Genomic DNA, 25,541 nt, shown 5'->3' with positions numbered 1-25,541 from the left:
ATATATATGGGTTATGGAAAAAATCCGCGAAGTGGTGAATCCGCGATGGTCGAACCGCGAAGTAGCGAGGGTTCACTGTAATAGAAAAAACCTACACTTTGTACAGATGCTGCACTGCATAATTACTCCTCTTTCACAGAAGCATGGTACAACTTATCAATCAAATACAGACTAACGAGGTTATTGTCTTACACAGAATACTAAATGTGCTGCGAAACATTATTTGCAGAGTACCTTTGTCTAAGGCTGTACTTCTTAATGCCTTTCAAGTTTCATCTATTCCAATTATCTCTTTTACATGTCACTAACTTTCCTATCTCACATAAAAACATCTTTTAGATAAGCATTACTTGTGTCTAGGAATAGGATGCTGCGCCCATCAAAATAACTTACAATGCAGAATCTAAGAGATAAGGCAAAGGTATCTGGTTTCAGTTCCAGTTTCATCAGGATAGACCCTCACCAGAACGTCAGGCATGCAAGCCCAATCCGCCCACTGTGGTGCCCAATCACAGCAGTGGCCACCCCTGTACACAGCTTAAACTCAACAGTCCCAAGCTGGGATCGATCTGTGAATGCTTGGCAAACACATTACCAGTGAACTACTAGCCAGGAGGCTAGTACAAATGTTTATTCTTATACATTATTATTATTATTATTACTTGCTAAGCTACAACCCTAGTTGGAAAAGCAGAATGCTATAAGCAAAGGGGCTCCAACAGGGAAAATAGCCCAGTGAGGAAAGGAAAAGGAAAAATAAAATATTTTAAGAGTAACATAAAAATAAATATCTCCTATATAAACTATAAAAAACTTTAACAAAACAAGAGGAAGAGAAATAAGATAGAATAGTGTGCCCAAGTGTACCCTCAAGCAAGAGAACTCTAACCCAAGACAGCTATGAAATATGCCTAGTTCAAGTACCTTTAGATAATTTGATGACAGATGAAGGTCAGTCAGCTGCGTACAATTTTCAAGTTCTTCCGTCACCCAGTCCACTTTGTTCTTAGAGGCATCCACATGTACCAGCTTCTTCAGTCGACCCATGAGAGGTGGAAGGCTCTTTACTTTGTTGTTGTCAAACCACAGTTCGGTTAAGTTACCCAAACTTCCAATCACCTCGGGCTGAAAAGTTGAAGGTGTTGTTAAAATGTCCTTTGAAAAATTGGATATATTCACAATGCCTTTTAACATCCTTGAGTTGTATTTCAAGAACAGTTTACTATGCATAATTGACTTTAAAAACTAACCTTACAAACTAAAGTGCCCCTAATTTTGATTCAAATAAATTAACCCTTTTACCCCCCAAAGGACGTACTGGTACGTTTCACAAAATTCATCCCTTTACCCCCATGGACGTACCAGTACGTCCTTGCAAAAAAATGCTATTTAAAATTTTTTTTGCATCTTTTTGGTAATTTTTTGAGAAAATTCAGGCATTTTCCAAGAGAATCAGACCAACCTGACCTCTCTATGACAAAAATTAAGACTGATAGAGCAATTTGAAAAAAAATATACTGCAAAATGTGCTGGGAAAAAAATAGCCCCCTGGGGGTTAAGGGTTGGAAATTTCAAAATACCCTGGGGGTAAAAGAGTTAAGACCTTGATAGCTTTTTCAAGACAAAGGTACGCTAATCTTTATTCATAGGTAAAACTTACCAGCTCAGAAAAGTCATTCTGCCCTATATCCAGACGTTGGAGATTCGTTAGACGGGCCATAGACTTGGGAAGCGTATTAAGCTGGTTTTCTCTCAGTTCTAAAATCCTCAGACGAGACAGTCGGCCAAAGTTTGCTGGCAAGTACTCCTGCAGATACAGTACAAGAAATTTCATCAGTAAAGTTAAAATGGTAAGAAATTAAAATGGGATGAAATACCAAAAAGGCTATCATACGTATAATATCAAAAATTTTAAGTAATTTTTATTTTTCCTAACATACTTACCGAGAACTACTTTCTTAGGAGTTACCTGTAACCTCCTCTCTACCGACCAGAGTTTTGTGTAGTGTACCCCCACCCCGTTTTCTAAGGAGGCCTACCCCCGGCATTAAGGAATGTGCCCCGAGGGTAGGCTTATCGTAGGTCGATGTCCGCCCGGGTCAACAGCTTCAGTAAGTTCTATTGGATTAGCACAATGCTAGCAAGGGAAGAGAGGCACTCGGGTGAAGGAAGGGAGGGCCATTACCCGAAAGTAGTTCTCGGTAAGTATTCGTGTTGGAACAAATCAAAAATTTTAAGTAATTTTTATTTTTCCTAACATACTTACCGAGAACTACTTTCTTAGGAGTTACCTGTAATCTCCTCTCTACCGACCAGAGTTTTGCGTAGTATACCCTAAACCCGTTTTCTATGGAGGGCTAACCCGGGAGTAAGAGAACGTGCCCCGAGGGTAGCCTTTGCGCTAGGTCAAGGTCCGCTTGGGTCGTGATCGCCAGTAAGTTCCTCGGATGTTGCAAAAATCCTTGCAAGGGCAGAGAGGCACTCGGGGAAGGTAGGGAGGGCCATTACCCGAAAGTAGTTCTCGGTAAGTATGTTAGGAAAAATAAAAATTACTTAAAATTTTTGATTTGTTCCAACACGAATACTTACCTCGAACTACTTTCTTAGGAGACTTACACTTTAGGAGGCGGGAGTGCTATTCTGACCCCCTAACCCGGGAAGCAGAGGCCAAGAGGCCCAGGGATAACGGTACCTACTAGAAAACGGATGATAGGGTAACTACACAAGAGTTCAAGTTAGTGTCTAAGTACTCACCCTTTGAAAAAACTTCTGATGCTTCTTCCAGTAGCGTAGTTGTGAAGAATGTGTTCTCCAATGGTATAAGTTGGTACTCCCCGATGAGGCTAGGAAGCAACTGGGTAGGATGGAAGGAAACCGCACCTGTCTCTCCCGGTTGCTAGCCGTGATTGAGACTGGGGCTTTTACCGTTACACCGCTTGGAGGGCGGAGATGACTGTTCTAATGGAGAACCCATCTAAGGACTTCCTCGAGTAGTCCTTGAGGAAATGGGCAGTAAAGATTGATTGGTTCGACCAAGTACCTGCTCTCAGGATCTGACCTACTGCCATGTTTTTCTCAAAGGCTAAGGAGGTGCTCAGGCCCCTGATGTCATGAGGTCGGGGGGTGCCTGGCACTGCTATGCCTTCTTCCTTGTAGGCTCTGGCAATAACTTGCCTCAACCAGAAGGAAATGGTGTTCTTGGGCACTTGTTTCTTATTAACACCCGTGGATACGAAGAGGCTCTTGATGCCTGGGCGGAGAAGAGCCGTTCTTTCCAGGTATTTTCTAATTGTCCGTACAGGGCATAATTTCAAATCCTCTGAATTACTCGTCCTAGGGATGGAAGGTATTGAAAAACCTTCGAACCTCGGATCCCAGACTGCTGGGCTCTGAGTCTTAGCAACAAAAGAAGGCACGAACTTGAAGGATACTTCTTTCCACCCCTTCGAATGAGAAACGTCATATGACTGACCATGGATCTCACCCACTCTCTTAGCGGACGCCAAGGCCAGCAAGAAGACGGCCTTGAGGGTGAGATCTCTGTCCACGATATCCTTCAAAGGTTCAAAGGGGGGGCCACACAACATCTTCAGGACCTTGGCTAAGTCCCACTGGGGCACCCTACTCGCTTCAGGGGGGCAGGACTGCTCGAAACTCTTGACAAGCATCGCTATGTGCCTCGAGGCCCACAGGTCGATGCCCTTCAGGAGGAAGACTTGGCCTAAGGCGGCCCGAACCCCTTTTATGGCTGGGATTGACATTCCCACCTTGTCTCTAAGAAACACCAGAAAATCTGCTATGTCTGGGACAGAGGCCTTAAGAGGTTTAATGTGCTTCTCAGAGCACCACTTCGTGAAGGAGGCCCACTTAGCCTGTTAGACCGCGGCTGAAGACTTTCTCAGGTATAGCGACATTCTCTTAGCAGTGGATGAAGAATATCCTTCTTTCTTCAGGAGCCGCTCGATAGTCTCCAGGCGTGAAGACGTAGGGAGAGTGGGTTGTCGTGGAGCCTGAGAAAATGAGGTTGATGCAGCAGGTCTGACCTGTCGGGCAGAGGCCACGGTGGTTGACTCGCCAGGTCTTTTAAGTCCGCGAACCACTCTCTCTCCGGCCACCAGGGCGCTACCAAAGTCATCTTTAGGTTTCGGGCTGTCCTTACTCTGTTGAGCACTTGCCTTATCAACGTGAAAGGGGGAAAAGCGTACACATCTAGATTGTCCCAGTTGTGCTGAAAGGCGTCTTCTAAGGCTGCTTTCGGGTCTGGTACAGGAGAACAATATACGGGGAGTTGGGCGTTGAGTTTTGTTGCAAAGAGGTCCATCACCGGGGAACCCCAACGTTGGATGATGAGCTTGGCTACTTCTGGAAGAAGGGACCATTCTGCCCCTACTATCTGGCCCACTCTGCTGAGGCCGTCGGCCAGTGCGTTTTTCTTCCCGGGAATGAACCTCGCTAACAACACCACTTGGTTCTCTTCTGCCCAATCTAGAATTTTTATGGTGGGATCGCACAACTCCTTCGACTTCAAGCCTCGTTTCTTTATGTATGCTACTACCGTGGCGTTGTCGCACATCAACGCCACGGTGTTTCCCTTTAGCAGACTCGCGAAGTGTAGGCAAGCCTTCTGGACTGCCTTCAACTCCAGGACATTGATGTGGAGTTCCTTTTCCCCGTCCAACCAGGTCCCTCGTGCTGTTTCGTCGAGGAGATGGGCTCCCCACCCTTGGTTGGAGGCGTCTGTGAACAGTAGTAACACGGGGGGGTCGCTCCCGAAGGGCATCCCCTTAAGTGAGTTCGACCGGCAATGCCACCATTCCAGGGAGGGTCTCGTGTTTGGTAGGACTGGGATTAGAACTTGTTGTGAGTCCAGTTGGCACCAGAGGTTCTTCAGGTTCCATTGTACGGCTCTGAGCCTTACCCTCCCTTGGGGAACTAGTTTCTCCAATGAGACCAGGTGACCTATCAGTTTCTGCCAGTCTTTCGCTCTCCTGGGGCGCTCCGACAGGAACGGCTGAATGATATTCATGAGGTTGTTTATTCTGTCCTCCGAAGGGAAGGCTTTTCCCAGAATGGTATCTAATGTCATTCCCAAGTAATTCATTCTGGTGGATGGGGATAGGTTTGACTTCTCCGGGTTGATTACGATGCCCAGATCCTTGCAAAACTGGAGGAGTTTCATCCCTTGTTCCTCCAAGAGGTCCTTCGAGGAGGAAAGAAGCAACCAGTCGTCCAGGTATCGGATGAGGCGAATGCCTCGTTCGTGAGCCCACACTGAGACAGTCGTGAAGACTCTCGTGAACACCTGGGGCGCTGTTGGCAATCCGAAGCAAAGGGTCTTGAATTGCAGGATCTGGGAACCCCATTTCACCCGGAGAAACTTTCGACTCGAGGGGTGGACCGGAATTTAGAAGTAGGCGTCCTTGAGGTCTATGGTCATCATGTAATCTTTCTCCCTCAAGGACAGCAGGACTGACTTCGGAGTGTCCATTTTGAAGTCCGTCTTCCTGATGAATTTGTCGAGAGCCGACAGATCTATAACCGGTCTCCACCCCCCCCGTCGCTTTTTCTACTAGGAACAGACGACTGTAGAAACCCGGGCCTGGGAGAAGAACTTCTTCCATGGCGCCCTTCTCTAACATGGAGGACACCACCTCTTGAAGGGCGGTCTTCTTCAACGGGTCTCTGGGAGCTAGCCATTCCGCCCGGCTGGCCGGGATAAGAGGGGGTGGTTCCGTTAAGAACGGTAGTCTGTAGCCCTCCTTTAGTACGGACACTCTCCAAGGCTCCGCTCTGTGAGCCTTCCATGCTTGCCAATGAAGTCTGAGGCATCCCCCAACCCGAGGCTTGGGCGGGAATAGGGGGCCTCCCACTCTATCTTCTTCTGGAGGAGCGGCCTGAACGGCCTCTCCTAGAGGCAGAGTAACCCGACTTGAAGGAGCTTGAGGAAGCTGGAGCTCCCCTACGGGGGGGATGAGGCGTTGAGGACCAGGAGGAAGAGGGAGCCTCTCTCCTCGTCGTGCTGGGAGAGGCTTGGGACGTCGCGGCACTATCCGAGACGGACCTCTTGTAGGGCGGTCTCCTAGAAGGCGTAGGTCTGGGGTTGTTAGACTCCTTCTTCTTCGAGACCTTCTCCATGATGGCCTCTAGTTCCTTCAGGGGAAACAAGGACTCTCCCCACAAGGGTAAGCTCCGTATGGCCCGCGCTTCCCTGTCTGGTACCTTCCGGGACACCTCAGCCAGTACGGTGTCTCTCTTACGGAGTACCCAGTTAGCCGTCAGGGCGAGTGACTGGCAAGTTAAAAATTTTAGGGTTTTACCCCCGGAGGTAATAAGGTCCCTCAGGAGGCCTTGCTGGTCAGGGTCCGAGGGGTCGAACGTGGCTTGTACCCCCACTAAGGTGGAAGCCCACCAGTCCAGCCAAGAGGAGACGTTCACTAAATCCCTCGACATTTCTTCCATCATGGAGGCCTCCGCTGGCGAGAAACAGACTGGGGCCGAAGAGGCTCTATCATCTGAGACGGCCTGACTCAGGATGTCGATGGATGACTCCACTTTACAGGGGCCTGGGCGACGCCCCTCTGGCACATATACTTTGCCCTGAGTTTTGAGGCCCTGGAGCAATTTTGAGGAACTCTGGGTTTTGGGGGCCTCGGCATTACTAGCCACCACCTTGTCCACGTACTCCTGCCCTAGGACCAGATCTCGGGCTAGAGGAAGCGCTAGAGACGTCTTAGGTTGGGTAGGGGTCTGCATAATCCTTAACAGGCTTGACCTCCAGTAATCTTCGTCCGTGGCTGTAGGTTCCTCAATTTTGTGGTGTCTCCTGATAAGACCAACCACCTTCCTATAGGCCGAGTCCTCCGTTGGTGAACCCTCCCTTCCGTCAGCCGAGGTCTCGGCTCGGGGCCGGGGAGCTGGGATACCGGGCGCACCGACTGGACGTATAGCTCTTGGGGCCAGGGGTGCCGTCCTACCGAGGTACTGGATTTGATCGGCGGGGACATCCGCACCAGGGGCCTGGGTTAACGCAGGCATCGCTGATTCAGCGGGGACTCGCGTCCGCTCAAGGGCTCTGGGTGCCGAGGACGCAGTTCCCGTGGGCTGACCCGGCAGCGGGAACCGTTCCTTCCGACCCGAAGGCCGCACCAGCTGGGCTGGTTCGGCCAGGCCGCCCGAAAAGAAGCGCGTTTCTCCCCGCTGGGCGGGGTGAACCGGAGGCTTCGAGGACTTATGCCTTCCTGTGGAGTCCTTCCTGCGAGCTTGGTTGCGAGGGTCAAGGTCGTGTTTTGAGGACGGCATCCTTGGCGAGCACTCTCTGGACCGGCGGTCCGGGGAACAAGGCACCCTTGAGTCCCGGGGTACGAAGACCCAGTCGCCATCAGGAGACCTACTCCTCTTATACTTACGTCCTGGGGAGCGGGAGCGCTTGCTACTGTACCTGGAGCGCGACCTAGAACGGGAACGCCTGCTCCTGGACCGCTCCCTCCGACGACGGTGTTTTCTCCTGACTTCTTTCCCCGACGAGAAATAATCTTCCGACGAACCCGACGACACTGTACTTATCGTATGTCGGCCGGTAGCGGGGACTGCGGGGAAATTCTTCACGCGTTGAGTGCCCGAGGTCGACGGCTGGAGGAAATCTTTGGGGACTTCCGTGAGGGGGCCCGGGAACGATTCAAGGCGCTCCATGCCAGGGAGCCAGGTGTCCAGGCCCTCTTCCATTCTTAACGGGGACCTACCCGGTGTCTTCGGAAGCCTCCAACCGAAGGCATCATTACCCGAAGATCGAAACTTCTTCTGGTTGTCTCCGCCTACCGAAGACCCTGAAGCACAGGCCCACGAGGGCGGCGAAGACACAGACACCGCGTTACTACCCCACAAGGGGTCATCGGAGGACACGTGCCCCCCGAGCACAAGGGCCGACTCTCCGGACGCACTACTGGGTTCTTCACTAGCCCTAGAAGGGCCCGCAATCGGCACTGCACTTTCACTAGGTTCTTGGGGAAGGTTGCTTTGTTCCTTCTCTACGACCGACTTACCTCGGCCTCTACTCTGTGTAGGGGACGGCGAAACAGAGGCCCCGTCGGACCGCTCATTGGGTGATGGTAGCGGCGAAGTAACGCTAGCTTTTCTGGGGGAACGTTTCGCCGATTTTCTCTTTTTCGTACAGTAAAGTACCCACTGGATATCACTCCAGCCTACACACTCGGGGCACGTATCTGCTGACGAACAAACCCTTCCCCTACAGGAGGAGCAAAGGGAGTGAGGGTCCACTTCAGGCTTGGAGAGGAACGCTCCACACGATTTACCGGCCCTAGGCCCCGGACAACAGCGGATTTGCTCCATAATGCACATACGCAAGACTCAAGCACGAAGGGAATCAAGGAATACACTGGGTAAGCACACGGGTGGAAGGTGAACACACAGGAACACCTGGGAAAAGTATACAGGAAAACACAAGTTACCACGCGGTGAACACGTGGGACACTTAGAACGCACACAAAGGATCGATAGAGAACGAGGGCGACGTGTTTACACGTCGCGACCAGAGAACTTACTGAAGCTGTTGACCCGGGCGGACATCGACCTACGATAAGCCTACCCTTGGGGCACATTCCTTAATGCCGGGGGTAGGCCTCCTTAAAAAACGGGGTGGGGGGTACACTACACAAAACTCTGGTCGGTAGAGAGGAGGTTACAGGTAACTCCTAAGAAAGTAGTTCGAGGTAAGTATTCGTGTTGGAACAAACCTTAATTCAACAATTACTGGTTTGGTTACGATAATAGTATATCAAAAATAAATTCCATTAGACATTATGTATTGTACATTGGAAAATCCAAGCATAAACTACAATAAATACATAACACAGTATACTTGAATGTTAAGACTAGCAAAATTATGACAGCACAGTATTTATGGCAAATATTGAATACACTAAGATTATTCTCGTACCAAAAATGTATCGTTCAGATAAAGCTCTTGAAGTGACAGAAGTTGAGTAAATCCTTCGGGTAATCGACACAATGGATTGATACTGGCATCAACAACACTAAGCTGCTTGCAGCCTTTGATGTTATCTGGGATATCTGATATGGCTGTAGATGATAGGAAGAAAAATAAAAAGAATATTAATGATAGTAGGCATCAAATCCGTAATTCTAATAGTCAGGCCTTCTCCATCATGAGGCTCAATACTACACAGCACTCTAACTTAATAATAATAGTAGGCATTAAATCCGTAATTCTAATAGTCAGGCCTTCTCCATCATGGGGCTAAATACTACACAGCACTCTAACTTATTAATAATAGTAGGCATTAAATCCGTAATTATAATAGTCAGGCCTTCTCCATCATGAGGCTCAATACTACACAGTACGCTAGAAGTTTTATTCCAGCTGTGACCAAGTTGTGGAATGATCTTCCAAATAGGGTAGTTGAATCAGTAGAACTTTAAAAGTTCAAAATGTGCAGCAAATGTTTTTATGTTGACCAGGCTGACATAAGTCTTTTTATAGTTTATATATGAAATATCTGTTTTAATGTTGTTAGTGTTTTTAAAATATTTTATCTTAATTGTTCATTACTTCTTATATTGTTTATTTATTTCCTAATTTCCTTTCCTCACTGGGTTACAGCTTAGCTAGTAATAATTATAATAATAAGCAGTTTCATTAATTGACACAAATTCAATCAAAACATAATGGCATAAAATATCCAGGGAATAATTTCTCCTTAATAGAACAGCAATGACGAACTTCTCTTGATAGAAGAAAAATACTTTACAAAAACATAATTTTCACTACAAAGATTAGAAAAAAAGATCCTATTTCTCTTAAATTGGAAATACCAGAGTCCCCTCCCCCTTACGATACATTAATGTATATCATTAATTTCAACAGAAATCTCAAAATAGTAAATTAATAAGTAAAATACAATTAACCCAATAAAATGGATGTAAGGGATCCCTTAACTTTAAATTTTACAGTAAAGAGAATTGAAATAACATTTCACAATCACTTGATGATAACTGAGATTTACCTGATTATTGGGACACAATGAATATTGGTGATTTTGTACAATATTCAAATGAAATTTAAAACCAAGTTGGAATAAATGGAAACTTAGTCAGCACGAACACAATGATCATCTCAAATTTTGTAAACCAAAGCAATAAAAAAAGGCAAAAAACACAAATGAAAAATCAAATTAACTTACTGACACTGTGATCTTCTCTAAAGACTCACTAATAGACTATACTACACAGTGTATATAACAAATGACTTAAGATTGAAACACTCAAAAGGTGAAAAATGTTATTTTCATTAGTAAAATAAATTTTTGAATATACTTACCCGATAATCATGTAGCTGTCAACTCTGTTGCCGACAGAAATCTACGGTCGGGATACGCCAGCGATCGCTATACAGGTGGGGGTGAACACAACAGCGCCATCTGTGGTCAGGTACTCCAGTACTTCTTGTCAACACCACCTCAATTTTTTCCTCGGTCCACTGGTTCTCTATGGGGAGGAAGGGTGGGTCAATTAAATCATGATTATCGGGTAAGTATATTCAAAAATTTATTTTACTAATGAAAATAACATTTTTCAATATTAATCTTACCCGATAATCATGTAGCTGATTCACACCCAGGGTGGTGGGTGGAGACCAGCATACATGTTAACAAAGAAGCTAAGTATCCCGTATTTTATTTTATTAGTTATTCAAAAATAACATAAAATAAATAAGTACCTGGTAAGGAAGACGACTTGAACCATTACTCTGCCTTTATTAAGTACGTCTTCCTTACTGAGCGTAGCGGTCCTCTTAGGATGCTGAACGACTCTTAGGTGCTGAAGTATAAAGGGCTGCAACCCATACTAAAGGACCTCATCACAACCTTTAACCTCGGCGCTTCTCAAGAAAGAATTGACCACCCGCCAAATCAACAAGGATGTGGAAGGCTTCTTAGCCGACCGTACAACCCATAAAAAGTATTCAAGAGAAAGGTTAAAAGGGTTATGGGATTATGGGAATGTAGTGGCTGAGCCCCCGCCTACTACTGCATTCGTTGCTACGAATGGTCCCAGGGTGTAGCAGTTCTCGTAAAGAGACTGGACATCTTTGAGATAGAATGATGCGAACACTGACTTGCTTCTCCAATAGGTTGCATCCATAACACTCTGCAGAGAACGGTTCTGTTTGAAGGCCACTGAAGTAGCCACAGCTCTCACTTCATGTGTCCTTACCTTCAGCAAAGCAAGGTCTTCTTCCTTCAGATGAGAATGTGCTTCCCTAATCAGGAGCCTGAATAGGTAAGAAACTGAGTTCTTAGACCTTGGAAGAGAAGGCTTCTTGATATCACACCATAAGGCTTCTGATTGTCCTCGTAAAGGTTATGACCTTTTTAGATAGTACCTAAGAGCTCTAACTGGGCAAAGTACTCTCTCCAGTTCGTCCCCCACCAAGTTGGACAGGCTTGGGATCTCGAACGACTTAGGCCAAGGACGTGAAGGAAGCTCGTTTAGCAAAAAACCGAGCTGCAAGGAACATGTAGCCGTTTCAGATGTGAAAACTATGTTCCTGCTGAAGGCGTGGATCTCACTTACTCTTTTAGCTGTTGTCAAGCACACGAGGAAAAGAGTTTTTAATGTGAGGTCCTTAAAAGAGGCTGATTGGAGAGGTTCAAATCTTGATGACATAAGGAACCTTAGGACCACGTCTAGATTCCAGCCTGGAGTGGACAACCGACGTTCCTTTGAGGTCTCAAAAGACCTAAGGAGGTCCTGTAGATCTTTGTTGGTGGAAAGATCCAAGCCTGTGTGGCGGAAAACCGCTGCCAACATACTTCTGTAACCCTTAATCGTAGGAGCTGAAAGGGATCTTACGTTCCTTAGATGTAACAGGAAGTCAGCAATCTGGGTTACAGTGGTACTGGTTGAGGAAACTGCATTGGCCTTGTACCAGCTTCGGAAGACTTCCCCTTTAGACTGATAGACTCTGAGAGTGGATGTCGTCCTTGCTCTGGCAATCGCTCTGGCTGCCTCCTTCGAAAAGCCCCTAGCCCTTGAGAGTCTTTCGAAAGTCTGAAGGCAGTCAGACGAAGAGCGTGGAGGTTTGGGTGTACCTTCTTTACGTGAGGTAGACGTAGAAGGTCCACTCCTAGAGGAAGAGTCCTGGGAATGTCGACCAGCCATTGCAGTACCTCTATGAACCATTCTCTCGCGGGCCAGAGCGGAGCCAACCAACGTCAGCTGTGTCCCTTTGCGAGAGGCGAACTTCTGAAGTACCCTGTTGACAATCTTGAACGGCGGGAATGCATACAGGTCGAGATGGGACCAATCCAGCAGAAAAGCATCCACGTGAACTGCTGCTGGGTCTGGAATCGGAGAACAATACAACGGGAGCCTCTAGGTTATCGAGGTAGCGAACAGATCTATGGTTGGCTGACCCCACAGGGCCCAAAGTCTGCTGCAAACATTCTTGTGAAGGGTCCACTCTGTGGGGATGACCTGACCCTTCCGGCTAAGGCGATCTGCCATGACATTCATATCGCCCTGAATGAACCTCGTTACCAGCGTGAGCTTTCGATCTTTTGACCAGATGAGGAGGTCCCTTGCGATCTAGAACAACTTCCACGAATGAGTCCCTCCCTGCTTGGAGATGTAAGCCAAGGCTGTGGTGTTGTCAGAGTCCACCTCCACCACCTTGTTAAGCTGGAGGGACTTGAAGTTTATCAAGGCCAGATGAACCGCCAACAACTCCTTGCAATAGATGTGAAGTGTCCTTAGCTCCTGATTCCATGTTCCCGAGCATTCCTGTCCGTCCAAAGTCGCACCCCAGCCCGTGTCTGATGCGTCAGAGAAGAGACGGCGGTCGGGTTTCTGAACAGCCAAAGGTAGACTTCCTTGAGAAGAAAGCTGTTCTTTCACCACGTGAGAGTAGACCTCCTCTCTTCGGAAACAGGAACTGAGACCGTCTCTAGCGTCATGTCCTTTATCCAGTGAGCCGCTAGATGATACTGAAGGGGGAGGAGGTGGCGTCTCCCTAACTCGATGAACAGGGCCAGCGATGAAAGTGTCCCTGTTAGACTCATCCACTACCTGACTGAGCATCGGTTCCTTCTCAGCATGCTCTGGATGCATTCTAGGGCTTAGTAGATCCTTGGGGCCGACGGAAAAGCCCGAAAAGCTCGACTCTGAAGATCCATACCCAGGTAGACAATGGTCTGGGATGGGACGAGCTGGGACTCCTCAAAATTGACCAGGAGGCCCAGTTCCTTGGTCAGATCCATAGTCCATCTGAGAATCTCCAGACAGCGACGACTTGTGGGAGCTCTTAAAAGCTAGTCGTCTGACGGAGCCGGACACAAGATCATGGTACTGCTGCACAGTCTGTGAACTGTCAACCATGGGGAAGCGAGGAAGTACAGCGACAACCCGAAGCTGTCTAGACTGTCTGGGTTGTACAGACAACTCCTTATCGGGTTGCTGAGGTTGCCGCACTGCGTCACAACAAGTCACTTCTGCTGGTTGTTAAACGTCTTCCCAGTGACACACTGACTCCGTAAACAAAAAAATCCTCTAACAAGGACTAAGCTTGGACTGCATGTCTTGCAACAAAGCTCAAGGTCTATGGGAGCAGGTGTGGTAACAGACGGGGTTAGCGACTGAAGTGGAACCATTACCCTCCCTGGAAGCATGTTATGCTTAAATAAAAGTCCATAGGAGGCTAAGCAGCTAAAGGCTCCTCTCCAAATGACAGAGTCCTCAAGGGAATATCAGAAGGAGGGAGAATAGCACTTTCTCATCTACAGGAACCATATCCGAGAAAAGCTAAGTTCTCTCAGTGAGGGTTTCACTGGTGCAAAAGCAGCAGACTAGAAGGCAACGTTATGAAACTGCTTGACAGTCTAGTGAGTTGGCAACAACCAAAGATGTGTGACTGAGGAGCATGCGGTAAGGTATGCAGAGCATGCTGTATGCAGAGCATGCTGTATGTAGAGCATGCTGTAAGGTAAGCAGAGCATGTTGCATGGCGTGCGGCTTATGCTGCATGGGATGAGGCTCATGCTGCATGGGATGAGGCTCATGCTGCTTGGTATGAGGCTCATGCTGCATGGGATGAGGCTCATGCTGCAAGGGATGAGGCTCATGCCGCATGCGTTGAGGAGGATGCCGCATAGTATGAGGCTCCTGCCTCATGGGTTGAGGCGGTTGCCGCATAGCATGAGGCTCCTGCCTCATGGTTTGAGGAGGATGCCGCATAGCATGAGGCTCCTCATAGCATGAGACTCCTGCCTCATGGGTTGAGGAGGATGCCGCATAGCATGAGGCTCCTGCCTCATGGGTTGAGGAGGATGCCGCATAGCATGAGGCTCCTGCCTCATGGGTAGAGGAGGTTGCCGCATATCATGAGGCTCCTGCCTCATGGGTTGAGGAGGATGCCGCATAGCATGAGGCTCCTCATAGCATGAGGTCCCTGCCTCATGGGTTGAGGAGGATGCCGCATAGCATGAGGCTCCTCATAGCATGAGGCTCCTGCCTCATGGGTTGAGGAGGATGCCGCATAGCATGAGGCTCCTGCCTCATGGTTTGAGGAGGATGCCGCATAGCATGAGGCTCCTCATAGCATGAGGCTCCTGCCTCATGGTTAGAGGAGGTTGCCGCATAGCATGAGGTTCCTGCCTCAAGAGTTGCGTCTGCCTCAAGGGTTGAGGAGGTAGCTGCGCAGAGAGAGGCTCTTGCCTCAAGAGTTGAGGCTCTTGCCTCAAGAGTTGAGGTTCTTGCCTCAAGAGTTGAGGCTCTTGCCTCAAGAGTTGAGGCTCTTGCCTCAAGAGTTGAGGTTCTTGCCTCAAGAGTTGAGGCTCTTGCCTCAAGAGTTGAGGCTCTTGCCTCAAGAGTTGAGGCGGTTGCCGCATAGCCTGAGGCTGCTGCCTCAAGGATGGTGGAGGTTGCTGCAACGCATGAGGCTGCTGCCTCAAGGATGGAGGAGGTTGCCGCAACGCATGAGGCTCCTGCCTCAAGGGAAGAGGAGGTTGCTGCAAAGCATGAGGCTCCTGCCTCAAGGGTTGAGGAGGTTGCCGCATAGCAAGAGGCTCCTGCCTCAAGGAAAGTGGAGGTTGCTGCATAGCGCTGGTACCTGGCAACTCCCAATGCGGCAGCTCACGCATGGAGGCAGGAGGAGCCTCAACATCATACGTCTGGCAGGGTGGACTGCGCAGAGGTGGAGGAGCGCTCGCAGGAGGAGGTGTGCTAACCTTCTCTGCCTAAATCTCCTGCATCAACACCGCAAGCTGAGACTGCATTGTCTGCAGCATAGACCACTAGAGTCTAAGAAAGACAACAATAAACGGAGCTACTGAGGGTCTAAAACAGCTGGTGCGGCAACAGACGGAGTTACTGCCTGTTGCGGTACCACCTTGCCTCTCTGGGAGGTGTGCAGTTGTCGTACTGCAGCAAGTCCTAACTGACCCAGTGCTAATGGCTCCACCTAGGAGTTGGACTTGCGCGGAAGGGACCGACTTGCACTTAAAAGCTGCAAGATTTGGTCCATGGTTTCTGCGAGAAACCTCTTCCGCAGACGAGGAATAAATGGGCTCTCTCGTCTTTGTGTGGGTGGGGTGATCACGTCGGCTACGTGAGTTGGTTACACCCGAAACCACGAAGGGAAACGTCTGTTCGTCGATCAAGGCCTGATGAACCCATAAGTCCTTCGACGTTACTTCTCCCCTGGGCTTGGGAGCTTGTAAGAGGTCCCAGACTAGGCGAACAACTGGCACGAACAGACGAACCCTCGAACGCAACACTGTAACACTTTGCGCTTATCACTTTATCACTTTTGATTTTCTGTTTGCACTTATTTCACTGAACTCGAAACTTTAAGTGGTTTGTACCTGAAACACGCAATTCTATCCTTCATTAAAAGTTAGTAATTGCGAAAACAGTATTACAATGTAACAGAAAAACATAATGAAAGATAAATAATTCAGTGGCTGGAAAAGAGACTAAACACTAGATCAAATAAACTACGTTTAAAATCTCTCACCGCATAAAGCCTGGGAACAAGAATAAAACTCTAGAAACGTTTACCTTCTTCCCCTAAAGAGACTAGGGAGAAGAGCAAAAACGATAACAACGTTACCCGCTTGAACGAAACGTTTATCCTCCTCTCTCTCTCTCCCTCCGTCTCTATCTCTCTCTCTCTCTCTCTCTTGACTTAGAACCTGAGAGATGAGCCCAATTATATATATCGTTAAAACATATTATTGTTAAAGGAAAAAAACTGAAAGATTTCCCAAATAAAAAGTTCCTTTATTAGAATTAAAACCATTAAAGCTAAGAAAGAATGAACAAAACGCTAGAATCGGTTTACTCTTACTGCAACGTGACACCGTGAATACTCTCTCTCTATCGTAACGATAGAGCGCAAGTTGAACGTTCTGAACGTCAACAACTGCAGAGACAAAACAAAACGTTAGTTCAACTTTGAAAACAGTACGAGACTATCAAAGAAATTCTTTCAAAAACATTAAAATAGCATAATATGTTAACAGGTAAAAACGAAATGACGGGCTCAATGTTAATTAACTTCGGTTCCAAGAAAAGACCGCCTACTATTAGGAAAGGTCGAATATAAACAAATATAAAAATTAATTTTAATAAGTTTATAACAAAAGGAAGTTAATCAAAATTAAGAAAGAGAGTCTATACTCTCTTCGACACCAACACTTCCGTCTAAGGGAAGGGTCGGCCATTAAAAGTGAAAGAGTTCATACTCTCTTCGTCACCAAAATTAAATCAAAAATTAAATCAAATTAATTCCAAAAACTTGCTAAGCTAATGATAAAGCTTCCTGAATAGCGAAGGCTAAACTCTAGAGCAAATACATCACCAAATCGTGAGCAATAACTCCAGAATCAACAGCGTATCCATGTAGGTCTAGCCGGAGGCACGACAGAGGAAAAATTGAGGTGGTGTTGACAAGAAGTACTGGAGTACCTGACCACAGATGGCGCTGTTGTGTTCACCCCCACCTGTATAGCGATCGCTGGCGTATCCCGACCGTAGATTTCTGTCGGCAACAGAGTTGACAGCTACATGATTATCGGGTAAGATTAATATTGAAAAAATATGACGCTGTAATATATACGATATCAGTAAAACATACAATAGATTTAAGACATTTTGTATGTAAAATAGAATTAAACAACGGTATACAAACCACCCTTACCATTTTTACTAAGGTCTATTGAAACAAGGTTAATAAGGGATGCCACAGCCGGAGGGAGGGAAGTTAACTCGTTGTCGCTTAGCCCGAGCTCTTTGAGGCCGTGGCAGTAGAAGAGCTGCCGTGGCAATTCACTCAACTGAAAACAAAAAAATTCTTATGCAAAACTTGACATTGAATACACTTACCAGGTGAAAAAGTTCAGTATGGAGTACAGTATAATGTATTTTAACAGTGTAGGTCAATACTCTGTACAGTATTACAGTCTTCACGAAACAATAAACACTATACCTGGTTTGAATCCAGCAAAAGCTCCTCTAACGTTCGCTCGGAGGCGAACACATCGGAGGGGACGTCCGTGAGAGCCGCATGACGATAATCCAGAACGCGAATGTCGTCGCTCTCCGCCCCTCCCCCACACCCAAGACAAGAGAATAGGGATGGCATCTTAACAATGAAAAAGCTGCCACAATTTGTACTATTGGAGAGTCTTGATATCTTATAAACTACCTACCAACTGCCTCACAAACACTATAATACAGCCACCACACACACATTCTGAATATTGCTTTGTTAGATTTTCCGTTTAATGCCTTCTGCATTCCCTTGCTGTAATTCGCACCAGTTATGCACACCAGGAACAAGAGCACCTCCTTTTGAAGAACACGGATGAGAACGAGGCTCTGTACTTTCAAAGCATGGTAACCTGTGGTAAAAAAAAAGATCATATAAGTACCTTGAACATAAGGGGGTCGACAAAGGTGGTGGAAATATCAAAGAAAGTGCAGGAAGGGAGACTGAGATGGTATGGACACCTGATGAGGAGAGATGAGGACCACGTTGGGAGACATACTATGGAGATGGAGGTTCAGGGAAGAAGAAGAAGAGGGAGACCAAGAAAGAGATGGAGGGACTGTGTGAGAGGAGACTTACAGGAGAAGGGGATTGATGAGGCAGAAGCGCAGAATAGAAAAAGATGGAAACGACTCATCCGCAACGGCGACCCCATATAAAAATGGGAACCAGCTGGGAAGAAGATAAGTACAGTACCTTGAACAAGCAAGACCTTTCAAATAAGACCAAGAAATTGACTCTCTCCTTATTTCAATATTTAATTCTTTTCTTCTACCTGCATTAGTTCACCAAACATTCAACTGGGCTCCAGAAGGCACTAGAAGAGTTGGAAGACCCAGGCTTACATGGCCAAGAACTACGAAGTGTCAAATAGATGATGAATGGAGAAGTATTGAATTAAAAGCTCAAGACAGAGACGACGGGCAAAATCAAGCCGAGGCCTTTTGCATCAATAGGTGTAGGAGGAGATGATGATGATTCAGCGTCAATGACCTTAGATGTCAGGATGCCAGATAACTAATAATTAATAATGATGATAACTATTTGCATAAAAACATAATAAAATACCTTAAATCTAAAATAATTTCTGCTGACTAAGCATTCTTTCTATGTAGAAGATATATAAATATTGCACTGAAATATTTGCTAAAAACAATATATCTATGCCCAAGAATACTCCAATGTTACTGTAAAATCTAAACAAAAATGGTTGACACTAAAAATTGTTTGGTTTCATCAATTTACATCATTGTTTGCTATCTGCCCAAAGTACTTGACTTTGGAGATTATGTGTAATGTCAAAAAAAACATGTGCATACCTGTACAAGAACACAGGTAAAATTAGAGTGGCACTCAGTAGAGCGCAGACCTCCGCCACAGCAACTTATTTCTTGACCTTTTGCTCAACCTTGACCTTAACATGTATTAATTGCTGTGGATTTTCATACACTCAAATATGAACCAAGTTTGAAGTCTCTGTGACAACAATGTCCAAACTTATGGCTGATTACGTGAATTGGACATTTTGTCTCTATGACAACGATGTCCAAACTTATGGCTGATTACGTGAATTGGACATTTTGTGTCTATGACAACGATGTCCAAACTTATGGCTGATTACGTGAATTGGACATTTTGTCTCTATGACAACGATGTCCAAACTTATGGCTGATTACGTGAATTGGACATTTTGCTTGACCGTGACCTTCCAAAATTTAATCATTTCCAACTTTTTCCAGAAGTCAATCCCTGCAATTTTCATTAATCAACGATTAAAATTGTGGCCAGGAAGGTGTTCACAAACAAACACGAACAGGGGCAATAACATAACCTACCTCCAACTTTGTCGGCGGAGGTAATAAGCAACGTATCTCACAGGATGGCTACAAAAATACACTAAATAATAAATGAGAATACCCTGTATTTGCACAACCTCACATCTTATCTCATAACATCGCAGTGCAACGAGTAGATAACACGACGGAAGAAAGATAAAGGAAACGTGGTAGTCTTCAATGCTGGTGACTAATAAATACAACGTGAACTTCATATGGCAATGGTAAAACATAGTCAAAGCTTCTTGCTCGTTTTAATTTCTTAAACCTGTATACGTCATTACTTGAAGTTATATCAAATACTGTGTAATACAAATAATAAACATATCTGACAATGTCACCTGTTCTAGTAATTTTTTGAGAATGAACTAACATAGACTTAAGCAACATTAACATATGTACAGAATATCTGATAAGAAACATGATGGGGTTAAGTTAACCTTTCTTTCTTTCTATCTTTGATGGCTGCTTTTCCGATCCCATACAGCAGGGGAACCCCGCTCTCTACAGGGCCTCCACTGTCATTTTACCTTGTTCGTTCAGAGTATTCAACGTTTCATATCGCGTATTGTCCATTTACTGTTAAATCGTCACTGTTAAAGGACTTATGAAATAGGAAAGTCTTCAGTTTCCTCTTGAAAGCCTTAAGGTCTTCAATCATTCGAATGTTTCGTGGGAGCTTATCATATAGTCTCGGGGCCGCATGTTTAAATATTTATCGTTTATCAATTCTTGAATTTGAATGAATACAGAATGTGGGTTGATTCAACCTTAACAAACATCGTAGATCAATATAAATAATGTTAGATACTATAGTCTCTCATTTACATTTATTTCATAGTCCTATGATTTTCTTTCTATCTCTGGGACTAAAAATATTAAACTGATAAAGAGTTACACAATCTCAGCAGCACTTTAGGGATGGATGGCTGGCTGAGGCTGATATCGGTCAAGGAATTAATCGGGGTGAATGAAAGGTTAAATAGCTGAAATCTTAGAAGTCCAACCCAATATCATCAGTTACATTGCCTTCTGTCTCTCAAGACTTTAACTCGATAATATATCTGTGGGCTCATTGTGTCAATAAATTGGATGGCAGCCAGTGAACCCTCGCTACTTCGCGGTTCGACCATCGCGGATTCACCACTTCGCGGATTTTTTCCATAACCTATATATATACAGTAATATATATATATATATATATATATATATATATATATGTATGCATGTATTTATGTATATATGTAGGTATGTATATGTGTATACATATAAATATGTTATTTTCATTAGTAAAATAAATTTTTGAATATACTTACCCGATAATCATGTAGCTGTCAACTCCGTTGCCCGACAGAATTCTACGGAAGGGATACGCCAGCGATCGCTATACAAGAGGGGGGTGTACTCACAAGCGCCACCTGTGGCCAGGTACTGCAGTACTTCTTGTTGACACCACCTCAATTTTTCCTCGGTCCACTGGTTCTATGGGGAGGAAGGGTGGGTCAATTAAATCATGATTATCGGGTAAGTATATTCAAAAATTTATTTTACTAATGAAAATAACATTTTTCAATATTAAACTTACCCGATAATCATGTAGCTGATTCACACCCAGGGAGGTGGGTGAAAACCAGTGTACATGTATATCAAGAAGCTAAGTATCCCGTATTTCATATTATCAGTTATTCAAAATAACAATGAAATTACAAGTACCTGGTAAGGAAGTCGACTTGAGCCATTACTCTGCCTTAAATAAGTTCGTCTTCCTTACTGAGCGCAGCGTTCCTCTTAGGAGGCTGAACAACTCTAAGGTGCTGAAGTATCAAGGGCTGCAACCCATACTAAAGGACCTCATCACAACCTTTAACCTCGGCGCTTCTCAAGAAAGAATTGACCACCCGCCAAATCAACAAGGATGTGGAAGGCTTCTTAGCCGACCGTACAACCCATAAAAAGTATTCAAGAGAAAGGTTAAAAGGTTATGGGATTATGGGAATGTAGTAGCTGAGCCCTCGCCTACTACTGCATTCGTTGCTACGAATGGTCCCAGGGTGTAGCAGTACTCGTAAAGAGACTGGACATCTTTGAGATAGAATGATGCGAACACTGACTTGCTTCTCCAATAGGTTGCATCCATAACACTCTGCAGAGAACGGTTCTGTTTGAAGGCCACTGAAGTAGCCACAGCTCCCACTTCATGTGTCCTTACCTTCAGCAAAGCAAGGTCTTCTTCCTTCAGATGAGAATGTGCTTCCCTAATCAGAAGCCTGAATAGTAAGAAACTGAGTTCTTAGAACTTGGAAAAGAAGGTTTCTTGATAGCACACCATAAGGCTTCTGATTGTCCTCGTAAAGGTTAAGACCTTTTTAGATAGTACCTAAGAGCTCTAACTGGGCAAAGTACTCTCTCCAGTTCATTCCCCACCAAGTTGGACAGGCTTGGGATCTCGAACGACTTAGGCCAAGGACGTGAAGGAAGCTCGTTTAGCAAAAACCGAGCTGCAAGGAACATGTAGCCGTTTCAGATGTGAAAACAATGATCCTGCTGAAGGCGTGGATCTCACTTACTCTTTTAGCTGTTGTCAAGCACACGAGGAAAAGAGTTTTTAATGTGAGGTCCTAAAAAGAGGCTGATTGGAGAGGTTCAAATCTTGATGACATAAGGAACCTTAGGACCACGTCTAGATTCCAGCCTGGAGTGGACAACCGACGTTCCTTTGAGGTCTCAAAAGACCTAGGGAGGTCCTGTAGATCTTTGTTGGTGGAAAGATCCAAGCCTCTGTGGCGGAAAACCGCTGCCAACATACTTCTGTAACCCTTGATCGTAGGAGCTGAAAGGGATCTTACTTTCCTTAGATGTAACAGGAAGTCAGCAATCTGGGTTACAGTGGTACTGGTTGAGGAAACTGCATTGGTCTTGTACCAGCTACGGAAGACTTCCCCTTGAGACTGATAGATTCTGAGAGTGGATGTTCTCCTTGCTCTGGCAATCGCTCTGGCTGCCTCCTTCGAAAAGCCCCTAGCTCTTGAGAGTCTTTCGAAAGTCTGAAGGCAGTCAGACGAAGAGCGTGGAGGTTTGGGTGTACCTTCTTTACGTGAGGTTGACGTAGAAGGTTCACTCCTAGAGGAAGAGTCCTGGGAATGTCGACCAGCCATTGCAGTACCTCTATGAACCATTCTCTCGCGGGCCAGAGCGGAGCCAACCCACGTCAGCCGTGTCCCTTTGCGAGAGGAGAACTTCTGAAGTACCCTGTTGACAATCTTGAACGGCGGGAATGCATACAGGTCGAGATGGGACCAATCCAGCAGAAAAGCATCCACGTGAACTGCTGCTGGGTCTGGAATCGGAGAACAATACAACAGGGGTCTCTAGGTTATCGAGGTAGCGAACAGATCTATGGTTGGCTGACCCCACAGGGCCCAAAGTCTGCTGCAAACACTCTTGTGAAGGGTCCACTCTGTGGGGATGACCTGACCCTTCCGGCTGAGGCGATCTGCCATGACATTCATACCGCCCTGAATGAACCTCGTTACCAGCGTGAGCTTTCGATCTTTTGACCAGATGAGGAGGTCCCTTGCGATCTAGAACAACTTCCACGAAAGAGTCCCTCCCTGCTTGAAGATGTAAGCCAGGGCTGTGGTGTTGTCAGAGTCCACCTCCACCACCTTGTTAAGCTGGAGGGACTTGAAGTTTATCAAGGCCAGAAGAACCGCCAACAACTCCTTGCAATTGATGTGAAGTGTCCTTTGCTCCTGATTCCATGTTCCCGAGCATTCCTGTCCGTCCAAAGTCGCACCCCAGCCCGTGTCTGATGCGTCCGAGAGGAGACGGCGGTCGGGTTTCTGAACAGCCAAATGTAGACTTCCTTGAGAAGAAAGCTGTTCTTACACCACGCGAGAGAAGACCTCCTCTCTTCGGAAACAGGAACTGAGACCGTCTCTAGCGTCATGTCCTTTATCCAGTGAGCAGCTAGATGATACTGAAGGGGGGGGAGGTGGAGTCTCCCTAACACGATGAACAGGGCCAGCGATGAAAGTGTCCCTGTTAGACTCATCCACTACCTGACTGAGCATCGGTTCCTTCTCAGCATGCTCTGGATGCATTCTAGGGCTTGGAAGATCCTTGGGGCCGACGGAAAAGCCCGACTCTGAAGATCCATACCCAGGTAGACAATGGTTTGGGATGGGACGAGCTGAGACTCCTCAAAATTGACCAGGAGGCCCAGTTCCTTGGTCAGATCCATAGTCCATCTGAGAATCTCCAGACAGCGACGACTTGTGGGAGCTCTTAAAAGCCAGTCGTCTGACGGAGCTGGACACAAGATCATGGTACTGCTGCACAGTCTGTGAACTGTCAACCATGGGGAAGCGAGGAAGTACAGTGACAACCCGAAGCTGTCTAGACTGTCTGGGTCGTACAGACAACTCCTTATCGGGTTGCTGAGGTTGCCGCACTGCGTCACAACAAGTCACTTCTGCTGGTTGTTGAACGTCTTCCCAGTGACACACTGACTCCGTAAACAAAAAATCCTCTAACAAGGACTAAGCTTGGACTGCATGTCTTGCAACACAGCTCAAGGTCTATGGGAGCAGGTGTGGTAACAGACGGGGTTAGCGACTGAAGTGGAACCATTACCTTCCCTGGAAGCATGTTATGCTTAAATAAAAGTCCATAGGAGCCTACGCAGCTAAAGGCTCCTCTCCAAATGACAGAGTCCTCAAGGGAATATCAGAAGGAGGGAGAAAAGCACTTTCTCATCTACAGGGACCATATCCGAGAAAAGCTAAGTTCTCTCAGTGAGGGTTTCACTGGTGCAAAAGCAGCAGACTAGAAGGCAACGTTATGAAACTGCTTGACAGTCTAGTGAGTTGGCAACAACCAAAGATGTGTGACTGAGAAGCATGCGGTAAGGTATGCAGAGCATGCAGTATGCAGAGCATGCTGTATGCAGAGCATGCTGTATGTAGAGCATGCTGTAAGAGAAGCAGAGCATGTTGCATGGTGTGTAACATTTCTCAGAAATTCCATGACCAGTGCTAGATTGAGTAATATCGCATTACTGTCCATGAAAGTGCACGTGCCGAGGGAATTGATTTAGACTGTTTTGTTGATGAATTTGATAGCCGGCATGATAATCGTAGAATTAAGCTGCACTAAATATACGATCTATAATCTACTTCACCTCAGGACAGGGAAACTCGCCCTGTTGGCAACACTGCATTACTTCATGCATGCTTGCATGGGGTTTTAATATCAACATAATATTTACATTACATTCATAACTCATGATTCATTTTTGTTTTGAAGATATTTTGCCATATTTGCGATTTGTTAAAAATATATTGCAAGGAATACATATATATTTTTTTATCTAAGTAATACGAATAACCTCCATTATCATAATGTTTGTGTAGGCATACATGTATATGATTACAAATGCAAGTTATGAAAGTAATGAGGTGTTATTATTGTCATTTGTTATTTCAAAGTTGAATGGGAAGAGGCTCAAAAACCATTAAGCTAAGAAAGAATGAACAAAACGATAGAAACGGTTACTCTTACTGCAACGTGACACCGTGAAAATTCTCCCTCTATCGTAACGATAGAGCGCAAGTTGAACGTTCTGAACGTCAACGACTGCAGAGACAAAACAAAACGTTAGTTCAACTTTGAAAACAGTACGAGACTATCAAAGAAATTCTTTCAAAAACATTAAAATAGCATAATATGTAAACAGGTAAAACCGAAATGACGGGCTCAATGTTAATTAACTTCGGTACAAGAAAAGACCGCCTACTATTAGGAAAGGTCGAATATAAACAAATATAAAAATTAATTTTAATAAGTTTATAAAAAAAAGAAGTTAATCGAAGAGGCCTATAAAAGGCGGAGAGATATAAAATAAATCTATAACTTTTGTTAAGCAAAATTAAGAAAGAGAGTCTATACTCTCTTAGACACCAACACTTCCGTCTAAGGGAAGGGTCGGCCATTTAAAGGTGAAAGAGAGTTCATACTCTCTTCGTCACCATAATTAATCAAATTAATTCCAAAAGCTAGCTAAGCTAATAATAAAACTTCCTGAATAGCGAAAGCTGAAATCTTAGAGCAATACTTCACCA

General features: G+C 45.6%; 1 protein-coding gene across 3 annotated transcripts in view; it reads right to left on the bottom strand.

The window, feature by feature from the left end:
* The window catches only part of LOC137614394 (erbin-like), a 101,235-nt gene that overhangs the window by 57,394 nt on the left and 18,300 nt on the right, over nt 1-25,541 (bottom strand). For all 3 annotated transcript variants that reach the window (XM_068344188.1, XM_068344190.1, XM_068344189.1), the window contains exons 2-6: nt 17,522-17,936; nt 17,234-17,369; nt 8,954-9,096; nt 1,661-1,807; nt 925-1,125 (exon numbers count right to left, since the gene is read on the bottom strand). In XM_068344188.1, coding sequence (XP_068200289.1) covers nt 925-1,125; nt 1,661-1,807; nt 8,954-9,096; nt 17,234-17,369; nt 17,522-17,677 — 783 coding nt within the window. In that variant the 5' untranslated portion in view covers nt 17,678-17,936. The remainder of the gene's footprint in view (nt 1-924; nt 1,126-1,660; nt 1,808-8,953; nt 9,097-17,233; nt 17,370-17,521; nt 17,937-25,541) is intronic.

This window comes from Palaemon carinicauda, chromosome 20 (assembly GCF_036898095.1).
Source record: "Palaemon carinicauda isolate YSFRI2023 chromosome 20, ASM3689809v2, whole genome shotgun sequence".
In the NCBI taxonomy this organism is placed as follows: Eukaryota; Metazoa; Arthropoda; class Malacostraca; order Decapoda; family Palaemonidae; genus Palaemon; species Palaemon carinicauda.
Note: the sequence above shows the minus strand (reverse complement) of the source record. Positions and strands in the feature narration are given on the sequence as shown.